Here is a 13,536-nt window from a genome sequence, read left to right on the forward strand (position 1 = left end):
GTCAGCACCCTCCCCACAGGCCCCTTGCCCCCTGCCACAGCGCCCGGGGGCCCACGCGGGTGTGCGAGCATGTCCATACTCACCTCCTTCAGGGCCACCCACACGGTGTACAGGGCTACCAGCTTGAAGATGTGCAGCTCCAGCAGGCGCCGCACCAGTACCTGCACGCGGGTGACGATGTCCGAGAAGCCGGTGGCCAGGTCCAGCAGCCGCTCAGCCACCAGGCCCCACTTGCTGGCTGGGGGAGTGGTTGGGGGGACAGTGAAGAGGAGGGGCCTGGGCCATCCTGTCCTGTGCAGATGGGGCTCCGGGGCTCAAGTCTGGGCACCCTGAACTTACCCTCTGGGACCTGCATGGCTTGGTGGGGGCTGGCCATGCCCAGCCCCTCGTCCCTGGGCACCTCCTCCTCTTCCTCCTGCTGCAGCAGGGGGGTCCGGCTCACCGCGTCCTGCCTAGGACAGGGCCCCGGAGTGTCCTTCCCACCTGCGCTCCGGGGGTGGCCCTGCAGCCCCTTCCTCTCCTGCCTCCCCCACCCCGGCTCTGGGACCCCGGCTGTGGGTGCTGCAGCCACCAGGTGGGAGCATGGGGCCTGCTGACCTCCTGACCCCTGTGACCCCAGTGGGGCACCTGAAGGTGACAGCTGAGGCCCTACCCCCATTTCAGGTCTCCTGCCCGACACCACCAGCCTCTACAGCCCCCCAGCTCCAGAGGGCAGGCCTACCCGGGCACCCGGTGTGGGGGGCAGGCGCCAGGCAAGGGCCGGTGCTCGGGGTCAGTGAGCCGCATGAAGGGCCGGTGGAAGTAGTGCAGCTGCAGGATGCAGGCGAGCAGGAAGAAGCCAGGGACCAGGATGCTGGAGAAGAGCTCGGACACGCTGAACTGCTCCAGGCCCAAGTCCCCCAGCCTGGGCGGGGCGGCGGGCCAGGGGTCAGCATGGCTGCACGGCCCCCATGGCGGCATCCCGCCCTGCCCCCACAGCCCTGCCCCAGACTCACTGCTCATCAGTGAGGCCCGTCAGGTTGCGCCAGTAGGCCGGGAAGTCCTGGAACTGGAAGGTGTAGACGGCCACCAGCACCAGCATGGTATAGGCCACCACCAGCCACCAGAATGCCTTGAGCAGCTTCCGCCACAGGCTGTAGTAGACCTGCCAGCCAACGGGCGCGGTGAGGCTGGCGGTGAGGCCCAACCCCCCTGACTCCGTGGCCCCCTGTGCCCCTGCCCCCGCCACTCTGCGCCTCGAGCCCCGCACCTGGAAGAGGGTGAGACAGAGCAGGAAGAGCAACATGTAGACGATCTTGTAGACCACCAGGCGGCCAGCGAAGCTGACCACGATGAACATGCCTGCGCACACGTAGATCCAGTACTTGGCGTAGATGCCCCTGACCAGCTCCCCCAGGCTCCGCAGCAGCATCTGCGTCCGCGTGGGCTCTGCAGTGGGTGGGCACGGCATCAGGACCAGGCAGCTGGGGAAGGAGCTGCCCCCTAGTCACCCAGCCCTCCTGCCTGCTCACCTGTGGCGGCCACAGTGACCTCCGTCAGCGCCACGGGGGCTCGCGCCCTCCTCAGCAGCTTCTCCTTCACAAACTGGCGCAGCAGGAGCCAGAAGGTCAGGGTGCACAGCAGCTGAGGAGAGGGGGGCAGCATCACTGAGGGGCCCAGGCAGGGGAGCCGGAGGCGAGACTGCAGCAGGAAGCTGTCCCCTCACCTGCTATCCTCCTCGCAGGCATGAGTTCACACACAAACGGGCACACACTCCCACACAGTGGCTCCTCCTCACACACGATCTTGTGTGCACACAGACCCACAGGTGAGCATGGGCTCACGTGTTTGCACGCTTGCATGCCCACGGACTCACATGGTGAGGTGTAACCCACAGCCCCTACGTGGCTCGCGGTGGCATGGATGCCCAGGTGCAGTGGCCTGTCTCACAAGGGGACACCATAGGGGCACAGAAACTCACTGGGACCCGGGACCACATTCAGTGCTCACAGAGCCCATCTCAGGCAGACAGGACGGTGCCCCCAGCAACGTGAGGTTGTCACACATTGACAAACACCAATTGAGCAACTATGCTGGCCTTGGCCAGGGGGTCCTGGTGACACCCAGATGCGGGCCCTGGGCTGCAGCATGCCTACCACACTGGGAGCCGGGTGAGGGCCGGGCGGACTCACCATGGCACCCAGGTCCAGGCAGGGGTAGCGGGTGTGTTCCAGCCCCAGCTGGCGCAGGCTGACGGGGCCCAGGGCGGTGGGCAGCTCGGGCTGCAGGTCCATGGCCCACACATAACGCAGGCAGCAGAGCGCCAGCCCATAGAGCAGGATGAAGGGCGAGCAGAGCATGGCCAGCTGGTGGCGGCTGCGCACTGTCCAGATAAGGCAGGCCCAGAGCAGCAGCACGAAGGTCAGCCAGCTGTGGTAGGTGATGCTCCACACCTGCGGGCCGGGCGGGGCAGGGCTGCACACACGCTCCCCAGGCTGATGTCGTCGGGCCCCCAACAGGAAAGCAAACCGGCCCTGCTGGCCCACCCACCCACCCACCGCACAAACGTGCGCACACACAACCACATGGCTGGTGGCTGGCCTGGACGGCTTGTGGCCCAGCAGGCAGGCTGCAGTCCCACCCACCTCTGGCGACAAGGCACCAGGCCACAATCCTCTCCCGTAACGCCGTGAGAGCCCATGGGAAGGCCCAGCCCTTGGCTGGTCCCGCCAGTGCCCTTACCATCATGGCAATGAGGGCACACACGTAGCTCTGGTCCATGATGAGGTGGCCCAGGCCGTGCAGCGGAGACGTCGCCTTCGGCTCAGCCAGCCGGGGGCATGCTAGGGTGAGGGTAGGGGTCACAGGTGAAGCAGGACCCCCGCTGGGGAGGCTCCAACATCAATAGGGCAGAGCCCCTCACCCATACCTGACTCAGCCCCCAAGTGCAGACAGTGCTGGAGCCGTGCTCAGCACAGTCTCATAGGGGCTCTGGGGGCAGAAAAGGGCCCAGGCTCCACTCTGACCCTCTTCCCAATGAGTCGTGGGACCCTGGCCCATTCTCGCCCCCCTCCCAGCCTTGGTTTCCAAGACTCTAGACAGACAGGGTGGACGAGATGGCCTCAGTCCCTCCAGCTCTGTGAGTACCCACATCCCCCAAGGCCAGCAGCTTCATCCCTTGCTTTGTAAGATGGAAATCAAGGCTTAGGGCAAAAGAAAAGAAAGAAAAGGCACCCAAGAAAAACACCCAGACCTGCCCTGGGGACACAGAGCCAGCCCAAGACAGAGCAGTGAATAACTCTGGGACTGAGAGGCAGGCGGACAGGCAAGGGAGATCCCTGCAGGGTCTTGGGTCTGTGAGTGAGTAAGTGAGTGAAAGTCGCTCAGTTGTGTCCGACTCTTTTCGACCCCATGGACTGTAGTCCATGGAATTCTCCAGGCCAGAATACTGGAGTGGGTAGCCTTTCCTTTCTCCAGGGGATCTTCCCACCCCAGGGATCGAACCCAGGGATCGAACCCAGGTCTCCCACATTGCAGGAGGATTCTTTACCAGCCAAGCCATGAAGGTCTGTGGGCAGCCCCAAAGAGGGGTGCAGCTAGAGAGGCCAATACGGCAAGGCCGCCAGGGGGCAGCACTGCATGGCTATATATACTTACAGGTCCGCTGCTGGGCGGCGCTGTGGCCAGTGAGGTCGTGTATGATGCAGTTGTCCTCGGGGTCTGGTGTTGTGGGAGTAGGCATTGTGTGCTGTAGACAAGCCAAGCCCATGAGCCAAGCCCTGGGCAGGTGCGTGCCAGCCCCACCTCTCAGTCCTGACTCCTCACCTGGGCAGCCCCTTTCTCCTTGATGGCCACAACCCTGGCCTGACCCTGGGGCCACTGGTCCACCTCGGTCAACTCCACCTCCCGTGTGTCATCGTCCCCGGCCGCCTCCTTCCTCTGTGGAGACCAGAGGTGAGGCTCAGCCCCCTAGCCCCGGCCCGAGGGGGTGGGGGACGCAGGGCGCTGGCCTGGGTGCTCACCTGGTCCGCAGGCTGGTGGGCGCGGAGCTTCAGGAGCGAGGTCACCGTGTAGCAGAGCAGCAGCAGGATGCCGGGGCTCACGTACACGGGCCAGTCGTGGTCGGCATTGACGACCAGCACGTTGGGGCTGGAGCAGTTGGTGGGGGCCACAAAGTCCTTGAGACCAAACACCCTGCCCAGAGAAGGCATGTTGGTGATACTGTGGTGAGGGGGTCACGGGTGCCGCGTGGGCAGGGCTGGGGCGAGGGCAGGGTGGTACCTGGGGCGAGCCCTCACCTGGCCCAGATGCTGGCAGGTGGGAGAGTGGCCTGGGCGAGAGGTGTCTGGTAGCAATAGAGGCAGATGAGATGGCCGGTGCCAAAGCAGCCCACCATGACGCAGAGGGTGTTGAAGCCCAACGGGCTGATGGGAAAATGACAGGCCCACCAGGTGCCAATGGCCAGGAAGAGCAGGAAGTAGACACTGGAGAAGGCTGAGGGGTGGGCAATGCCTGCGGGCCAGGCAGGGGCACACAGGGTCACTCCTGGCTGGGGTGGTGTGACCACCGTCTCGCTGGTCAGTGGGGAGCTTGGCTGCTGAGACCCCTCCCAGTGTGATGGTCAGAGGTGGGGGTCCCAGCCCCCTGCCCAGTGGGTACCTGCCAGTGCGAGCAGCATGATGGCCAGAGTCCGCCCAGCTGCCACAAGCAGCCAGTGCACTGTGATCCGGAACCGGGCGGCCAGCCGAGATCTCCGTGTGGGGGACAGTTCAGGGGCTTCCCGCAGCTCCCCCAGGGAGCCGGCATCAGCTTCCTCACTGTCATCGTCCTGCCAAGGTCATGGGAAGAGCAGAGGTCTGGCACGTGGTGGGAGAGGGGGAGGAGGGAGTAGAGAGTGGGAGGGAGGAAGAAGGAAGGGGGGAAAGAGGAAGTGGGGAGGGAGAGGGAGGAGGGAAAGAGGGAAGGGAGGAGGGAGGAGCCCACCCCTGTGGCCGTCTCCCTGGACCCCCTTCACACCCACTGCTGGCCCTCTGAGCTCACAGGGCTGCTAGCCTGTGTGCACCAGTGCTGCCCTCCATGCCTGGTCTGCCCACCACCTTCCCATGGCCTCGCAGCCCTGGAGGCCTTCCTGGAGGTGGCCCCCTGCAGCAGTGACACCTTCCTGCCAAGGCCTGGTGCTCAGATGACCCAGGTACCCCTCAGGTGCGTCTTCTTTATCTCCCACCTGCTCCAGGGACCCCGAGGACAGGGCAGCCCACAGGCTCGTGCATCTGTGCCCCAGGCCCCTGGCCTAAGAGCACCCCAGTGGGCATCCCCAGTGGACGCATGGCAGAGCCACAGGTGCTCCTCACTCTACAGTCGCAGAGAGGCTCCACACCCTACTCCTGGCCCACAGCACCTTCCTTATGAGAACGGCAGTGGAGGTTTGGGGGTGGGGGCACTCGGGTCACACTGCCAGGGGAGACCACACCAGGGGACAGTCTGCTCTCATTCTGCTGCCCGTGGGGCATCTGGAGAGTGAGGTGGGCCTCCTGGGTGTCCCTGGCCAGCCCTACTGGCCTTACCTGTCCGCGGGCACGGAGACACACCACGGTCTGTCTCCTTGGCCCTGCCTCAAAGTTTCCCAGAACAGACTGTTTCCTGGAATTGGGGAGCCAGAGGGAGGCAGAAAGAACAGCCTCTGTGTCAGAAGCCCAGGCCCTGGGTCTCCACCTGAGACGTGGGTGCTGGTCTGTGCCTCACCCGTCCTGGCCAAGGCAGCCCTCGGAGTCCAGGCTGAGAGCGTGGAGGAGCCAGGAGACCTGGTCACACCCCAGCTCCACGTCTCCCAGCAGGCAGCCTCAGCACACCCCCTAACCTCTCTGAATCTGTCTTCTGCTTGTCAAACGTAGGTGGGGAGCTGGGCAGGCCCCAGGGAGTGCTGCTGGGCCATACCTGTTAGTGTGGAGGGGACAGGGCAGGGCAGGAGGCCCAGCCTTGGGGTCAGAGTGGTACCCAGGGTCCCCCTGTTATGTCCTGGAATGGGGGTGGGGGCTCAGCCCTAAAAGGCACAGCAGCCAGGCCTGAACTCACTCCGCCCACAGCCTGGCCCCAGCTCTGGGAAAGCTGCTGTGGAAAATGAGCGCTTCTGGGTGTGGGAAAAACAGAAGCAGCTGCTGGGCGAAAGGACAGGTGCTGGGGGCCGCTAGCAGCGTCCAGCCTGCCTTGGCCAGCCCCCCAGACCACACACCCCACCGCAGCCCATCTGAAATGCAGGGCAGGCATGGATACATGTGTGCCAAGTTGGGATGGGCGCATGTTCACGGACGCATGTGCTATGGCCCTGCCAGGTGGGGTCGTCCGCAAGGGGTGCTGTGCCTGCTTCTGGCTCAGACCTTAAATGCTGGGTGCCTGTGATGCCTTGCTCTGAGGTCCAAGAGGTGATGGGCAGCATGGAGTGGGGGGCTGGCCCCCTCCCTCTGACCCAGGCATGGGGAACCAGCTAGCTCCTTCCCGTCAGAGCTGTTCCTGGAAACCCTGGCTCTGCTAACGAGGAAACCAGAGGCTGCTCTGGCCCCTGTGCCTGCCAGTGCCACACGCCATAGGGATTGAGGGAGCCAGCCAGTCAGGGGGCTGCCCCGGCCCCCACTCGACCCCCACAAGTACATGGAAGAGCCACTTGACCTCCAGGCCCCATGTCTTCTGTGAAATGGGGGTGCCAGCCTTGCCCCCCAGGACTCGGGGGATGGGCAGTCAGTTGCAGGCTGAGCCCAGCCCCAGTCTGCGACAGGAAGCACCCCTTCTCTGGGGACTGAGGCTCTCATTTCCACAAGCATCAGCAGCCTGACCAAAGGACACTGGGGCTAAGGGTGTGAGCCTGTGTCCCCCACCGCCTACCAGGCAGGGACCCTGGATATCACAGACCTGACCCAGCCCTGGAAACCAGGTCCTACTGGACAGAGGCTGAGGCCGAGTGTGGGACCCAAATGAGGCTCAAGACTACAGCCCTCGTGCAGGGACAGGAGAGCTGAGCCTTCAACCAGAGGACACGGAGGGAAGACCCAAGGCGGGACCCTAAGGACTCTGATGCAGGGCCCTGCTCTAGGCCTCCAGCCTACACAGCCTCTGCCTTGTCCACAAACCCACCGATGCCCTAGCTGTGGGTGGTGCTCCTCAAACATCCATCTGTCTGTCCATCCATCAGTCCCCAGGTGCTCCTTGATGGCCAGCACACACAGCCTCCCAGCACCACTGATTCCCTGTGGCCTGCAGCCCTGAAGACACTCCTCAGGAGCAGCTCTTGGGGCAGATGCTGCCTGCAGCCCCCGCACGTGCTGGGACCACGCACTGCAATGCCAGTGCCCCATGGGACACACACTTGACCTCTCCACTGCTGTCACATCTCTCCACAGTGGGCACATACAGGCTTTTACAACTAAAATGTCCACATTTGTTTAAGAAAAGAAAGAAAGAGGATATACAACAGTCCTCAAATGGCTGGGACCTGGGGTGCCCCATAGCCCTCACCGGCTCCTGGATGTGCTGGCTGCACCGGGCTGTCCTCGTGAGGCGCCTGCAGACCCCAAGGCACAGAGAGGAGACCACGAGGATGCCCAGGTCAGGGGCCACCAGGCGGATGGCATTGGGAATGTCCTTCAGGTCCAGCCTGTAGAGGGCAGGGAGAGACCATGGTGGACTTAGTGGGGCTGGGGCCAGTGGGGGCACCCCAGGAGCTGGAGGCCCCCACCTCAGGCCCAGGAAATCCCCGAGGGAGACTGAGGACTCTCACCTCGTGACCCCAATGTGCCGGGAGATGGTGTCCCAGGTGATGGTGTCCCAGGTGCTGCCTGCAGAGAGAGGTGGGGGAACCAGGTCAGGCAGGCGGGTGCCAAGAAACCCCTTCGTTGCCAAGAGGCCCTCAGAAGCCCTCAAGCCACAGGTCCCCAGGTGTCCAGGGATGCTCGAGAATGCTGCTTATGCTGGTGGGGAAACAGGCCCAGCCAGGGAAAGTCTGGTGGGTCAGAGGCCCATTAGTCTGCCTGGCGGAATGGGACTCACAGCCCAGCTGGGCACTATGTGGCTGTGGCAGGGCTCTCAGGTCTGTTGGCCAAGGCCGACCGCTCCTTGGGAGCTGGAGGGGGCACACATGGGAAGCCTGGTCTCAGAGCCAGGACCAGAGGGCCCTCGAGGCACCTGACTTCCAGTCTCTAAGCTGCAGGAGACACACGATCTTCACAGAATGAAAATGGGAAGCCGGGTGGGACATCCTGCCCGCCACGATCCAAGTGGGACATGGAGGTGGGAAACCCCTCCTCCAAGCAGTGGGGATGGGAGCCCAGGGCTCCGTCATCTGCACATTGGGGTGCTGGAGTCAGTGGAGGTGGGAGGGCTGGGTGCCAGCTGGAGATTCTGTCCACAGGTGAAAGGGTGCAGGATGGTGGGCGGGCAGCTCACCTGGTCTGCTGGCACCCCTGTCCCCTCAGCCTAGCCTCTATGCCTCCAAAGGCTCAGGAGGAAGATGTGAGCAGGTGGGGCCTGAGAAGACCAGGGCTGTCCAGTGAGCCGGACGCCAGGCTCAGTTTGGTGTTGCCCATGTTCAGCCCAGCCCCATGGCCACCTGTTACTGGGGCAGTTAAGCTGGGCCCATTTGCACTGGATATAAATAGTGGATAGACACTCAGAGGTAGACAAAGCCTGGGTGAGGCAGGGTGGCCCCTGAGGCTGGCTGGCCTTGCTGAAGAGTGTGAGGCTCCCCAACCCTGCCCAGGCCCTCCGGTTGCTCAGGGAGACTGTTGGCTTTCCCCCAGGCCTGCTGCCCTCAAGCATCCCCCCAGGCCCCCTAGGGACTCACAGCTTGGCCCCAGAAGCTGGTCCAGGCGGGGCACAGTATGCAGGCATATCTGGAAGGTGAGGTGGGCTGCCAAGAAGAGGAGGCTGAAGCCCAGCAGGGCTCGGAGGAGGCGGCCAGTGTGACCTGCAGGCAGAGTGGGCAGGGGTAAGGCAAGCATGCAGCTGAGCCTGTGGGAGTATGGGGAGGGGGAGACCAGTGAAGGCCAGTCAGCCCTGGCTGTCAGCCCTGAGTCAGGCTGTGTCCACCAGCCTAGCATGGACCCAGGGTCTGTCAGCAGAGAACTCAGGCAGCACACCCCTCCTACACCATCCCACTGATCACTCACAGCTGCCCCATGGTCCTGAACTATCGTGACCTCACTTTACAAAGAAATGGGCAGAGAGAGGTGAAGTCACTTGTCCACAGTCATACAACAAGGAATCAGTGGAATACAGCACACCCAGCCTGCCAGTGCTTGAGTCTCGCCCCCTACTTGGGGTGTGGGGTATGGGGGGCAGAGACAGCACCAGAAAGGCCTCCTTAGGCTGCAGGCCACCTTCAGGTCTGGTCACATATCCAGCAAACATCTGTGTTGCTACTTGGCCCTGGCAGCATGGTACTGCCTCACCCCCAATATGGGCTGAAAGCATGCACCATGCAGGGAAGACCCTGTCCGACACTCAACCACATGACTTATCAAACCTGCCCACAGAACAAAGCCTCAGATTCCCAGAGGTGACTGTATGCCAGGAATTCACATGATGGATGGGGGACAGATGGTGGGACAGATGGAGGGATGGATGATGGCCGGATGGAGAGGAGGATACACTGGATGGATGAGAGGATGTATCGCGGGAATGGATGGGAGATGGATTGATGGATGAATGAATAGATTAGAGAAGGGATGGATGGCAGAAGGTCGATGAGAAGACAGAGGATGGGAAGTTGGATAAATGGATGGGCAGCTGTGATTATGGACAGATGAATGGATTGGATGTATGAGAAGATGCATGGATGGGTAAGTGAGGAATTGACGGGAGGATGGAGAGATGGATGAATGGGAAGAAGGATGGTGGGAAAGATGGATGGATAGATAGGAGGACAGAGAGATTAATGGATGGGGACGGATGGATGGATGGATAAAGAGGTGGGTGAATGGATGGAAGGATGGATCAACAGGTGGAAGATGGATATACAAGTGAATGGGTGGGTGGGAGGATGAGTGGATAAATGGAATGGATGGAGGATGAGAGGGTAGCAGGATGGCTGACAGCAGTGCTGGGTGAGGCCAGGGGGCAGCTCTAACTTCAGAGGGTGGAGGGCAGTCAGGCTGGTGTGGGGATCCTGAGAGGGTGGGGCGGTGTGTGTGGGTCCTGGGCTACCCACTGCAGTTGCTGGAAGCCCTGCCTGCCTCTCCCCTCAATCTGGGGTCACTCGTTTGGTCATGTGAGGCCTGCAGGGCACAGGGAGCGTGGTGGAAGGATGGCGCCCTGCCTCGGTGGGCAGGCGACCCCCACCTCTGTCGTGCAGGGGAGGGGTCACACAGAAGTGTTTCCTCCTGAAGGAGCCAGGGCGCCGCTCAGGCCAGAATCTCTGGAGAAGCAGGAAATGGGGCTGGGAGGCTGGGGCTTCAGGCATGGAGGAGAGGGAGCTTGTGAGGGGGTGCAGAGAGCATTTGACCAGAGTGGGCACTGGGGCTCAAGCCCCAAACCTCCCTGGTCTGACTGCTTAGTACACAAACACTCCAGGACAGCCCCACTCCTATGACCCTGTTCTGGGACAGCCTGGGACCCCTATGGGTGTGGTGCCCACCCAGGCCCAGCTCTGGCACCACGGTGAGTTGCTGGTCGACCTCACCCTCCCAATATGAACTGGGTGAAGGGTGCTGAGGAAAGGGAACTCCCCTACTCGTCTGAGGCCCTGTCTCAGGGAGGATGGTCCTGAGGTGGGGGGCAGGGAGGGACAGGGCCAGAGGAGGTCAGAGCCTGAGCTCGAGGCCCTGGGAATCTGCTCTGCCACGCCTGGCACGTTGTCCACCCATAGGCAGGAGGGTACAGGTCTTGGGAGGACAACAGAGCCTCTCATCCTCTCGTCCAAAGAGTACAGGGTCCTCCTGGGGTGCAGTTCTGTGACGTGAACGAGGCCTGCCCGCCAGGCCCTCCTGTCCACGGCCCTCAAGTCAGAGCAGAGCCCAGGGCTCCAGGGCAGTCACCCTTTCCAGACAGCAGTTGCAGGATCTGGCTCCTCAAGTCCGTTAATCAGGTCACAAGAGCTGACCCTCGGGTCTCCCTGAAGCTTCTGCTGCAGCTGTGCCCTACTGCGGCATGTAGCCCATGGTGCCAGCAAAGTGACTGAGGAAGAGCTGGAAGGTTCCTGAGGACGCACTGAAGTGGACACCTCTCTGCCCAGCACAGGGAGCTGGGGTCAAGCTGACGCCCACATGAGAATAGAGCCAGGAATCAGCACCCACAGGGGACCCGGGCAGCTTCAGACCTTCCACCCAGAGCTGGTGCCAAGGCCCAGCTGCAACACGACCATGACCCTGTGGCCAAGCACTCAGGCACGGACAAGCCTCACATTTTCCTCTCTTCCACCCGGAAAAACCCAGCAGCCTCTCTGACCCTGAAGGGCCTCAGGCTGGACAGATGGACAGAGGGAGGTTAGGCAGGCGAGTCTTCCCAGCGCCCTGACCCTTCCCCACCCTGGACTCCTGCCCTGGCTGAGAGCCTGTGCTTCTCCCAGTGCCAATTAGAAGAAAGTGTTCCCCATCATGGCAGGGCATGAAATATGATGGAACAAACAGCTCAGAGCTGAGACCCTGGGAACGGGGTCCATGGAGAGGAGGGGAGGGCCTGGACTGCCCACAGTCTCCCCAGGTTGGCCCGAGCTGTGGACTGGGGAAGGGCTGGGACAGCCAGCTGTGCAGGGGTGTGGCCTGGGGTCCCCCGTGGCTCCCAGGCCTACACCTGCTTGGGGCCCCTCCCTGAATTCTCCCTGCACTCCAAGATCAGGGTACCCCATACCAGTGCCCACGGGAGCAGAGAGCCTGACCAGACACCACAGGCCAGGGAGGGGGACCTGTGACCCTGTGGGAGGCAGGTTGACACCCTTCCAGGAGGACCCATGCCCCAATCCCAGGACCCTGTGAACATTTCCTGATGCAGAAAAGGGGAACCAGGAGTGCCAAGCAGCTAACCTTAAACAAGGGCTGCTCCTGGCCACCCCCACCCAGGGCAGACCCAGTTTCACTCCAGGGTCCCAACCATGGAGACGGGGCAGGAGGGCCCAATCAGAGTGACTGGGGGTGATGTTCAACTGGCTGTTGCCAACCTGGATGATGGGGAAGGGGCGCCAAGCTGAGAAGCTGGAAACAGGAACCAGATTCTCCCCAGATCCCCCAGGAGGGACCAGCCTGGTGACACATGGGTTTTCACCCCAAGAAGCCCATGCTGGACTCTGACCCCCAGACTGTGAGCAGGGACCTGCTGGTGGCTGCTGGGTGTGAGGTGGTCTCTGCAGCCACAGGACACAACTGAGGCCCCAGGTGGCCAGCACCTTCCAGGGGCAATAGGCATGGGCCTGGCTCCCTGCGGCGGTTTTGGTGATCCCTGCCAGGCTATTCTTTCATGACCTCTGTCCAGAATGGGGTGGGGGTCACACCACTGACAACCTGCTCCCTGGGAACCCTATTTTAAGCCTGGGCATCTCTCTTCACCCTCGGAAACCTAAGGGCCTCCCTGCCCATGGGGCACAGAGCCATCCTCAGCACATTTCCTTACTGAAAAGCCAGGACAAAAGCTGACCTGGAAGCACCCCGAGAGTGGCTGGTGGGACCCCGGCCTGAAGGGGCTCCTCAACCACATGCCCTGTGCTGTCGGCCTGCAGGTCTGCGTCCCCCTTCACAGGGACCTGTCTGTGCTCCACAGGACAGGGGGCAGGGCACCCTCCTACTCAGGGATCCTCTCTGCTCTCAGCTCCTCTCAGACAAGCCAGTTCTCTGGGCCCCACAGTGCAGAGTGCCCTGGGAACAAAGGCACCCTGACAGGCTTTCCCACCCATCTTGTCCACCTGGTGGACTCAGAGGCCACCCTCCAGGAGCTCAGAACTAGGTAAGGACCGCCGGGCACCCAGCTACCCTGACAACAAGGTGGTCAGAGGAAAGCCATCACCCCACAGAGCACCGAGCACACACGGATGGAGCCTGAGTCCACAGTGGGGCAGGGGCGCTGGTGAGGTGGCTGGACTTAAGGGTTGGCCAGAGTTGCTCAGGGCAAAAGGGCTGCAAAGTCAGTGCTGGGACTGGGTACGGGTCAGGGGAGGGACCTGGCAGGAAGGTGGCCCAGCCCATGGCCGGAGGAACACGGCATCAGCCCTGCAACATGAGGTCAGAACAGAGATCTGAAACAGCCAAGGGTCCACCATGAAAAATGAACCTAGGACCACTCATCCTTCACCAGTAGCTCTTCAACCACAGAAGAGCCCTGCCCGGTTCAGCCACAGCCTCAACTCTCCCCTGCCCCGGGCATCTGGAGAAAGAGCTCTGAGACCCTTGAATCCACACCCCTACCCTCACCGAGCCCCACCCACCCTTACCTCGGATGCTGTGCCGTGAGGGGCCCGGGAACCAGGGCAACAGCAGCAGGAACAGCAGGTAGACCAGAGAGAGCGCGTTGACCCGGAACAGGCAGGCTGCAGAGGAGACGGGGCAGTCATCAGGGCCGCTCGGAAAGGGAGGACAGCCAGCCCCA

The 13,536-nt window shown here is 62.4% G+C and overlaps 1 protein-coding gene across 7 annotated transcripts in view; it reads right to left on the reverse strand.

The window, feature by feature from the left end:
• PIEZO1 (piezo type mechanosensitive ion channel component 1 (Er blood group)) overlaps positions 1 to 13,536 on the reverse strand; it is a 56,970-nt gene that overhangs the window by 14,402 nt on the left and 29,032 nt on the right. For all 7 annotated transcript variants that reach the window (XM_069552663.1, XM_069552662.1, XM_069552661.1 and 4 more), the window contains exons 2-18: positions 13,382 to 13,477; positions 8,810 to 8,932; positions 7,748 to 7,805; positions 7,486 to 7,624; positions 4,639 to 4,807; positions 4,278 to 4,491; positions 4,002 to 4,173; positions 3,805 to 3,918; positions 3,637 to 3,727; positions 2,722 to 2,822; positions 2,172 to 2,432; positions 1,512 to 1,623; positions 1,250 to 1,428; positions 996 to 1,144; positions 722 to 904; positions 340 to 452; positions 84 to 238 (exon numbers count right to left, since the gene is read on the reverse strand). In XM_069552663.1, coding sequence (XP_069408764.1) covers positions 84 to 238; positions 340 to 452; positions 722 to 904; positions 996 to 1,144; positions 1,250 to 1,428; positions 1,512 to 1,623; positions 2,172 to 2,432; positions 2,722 to 2,822; positions 3,637 to 3,727; positions 3,805 to 3,918; positions 4,002 to 4,173; positions 4,278 to 4,491; positions 4,639 to 4,807; positions 7,486 to 7,624; positions 7,748 to 7,805; positions 8,810 to 8,932; positions 13,382 to 13,477 — 2,429 coding nt within the window. The remainder of the gene's footprint in view (positions 1 to 83; positions 239 to 339; positions 453 to 721; positions 905 to 995; positions 1,145 to 1,249; positions 1,429 to 1,511; positions 1,624 to 2,171; positions 2,433 to 2,721; positions 2,823 to 3,636; positions 3,728 to 3,804; positions 3,919 to 4,001; positions 4,174 to 4,277; positions 4,492 to 4,638; positions 4,808 to 7,485; positions 7,625 to 7,747; positions 7,806 to 8,809; positions 8,933 to 13,381; positions 13,478 to 13,536) is intronic.

This window comes from Ovis canadensis, chromosome 14 (genome assembly GCF_042477335.2).
Source record: "Ovis canadensis isolate MfBH-ARS-UI-01 breed Bighorn chromosome 14, ARS-UI_OviCan_v2, whole genome shotgun sequence".
NCBI lineage: Eukaryota > Metazoa > Chordata > Mammalia > Artiodactyla > Bovidae > Ovis > Ovis canadensis.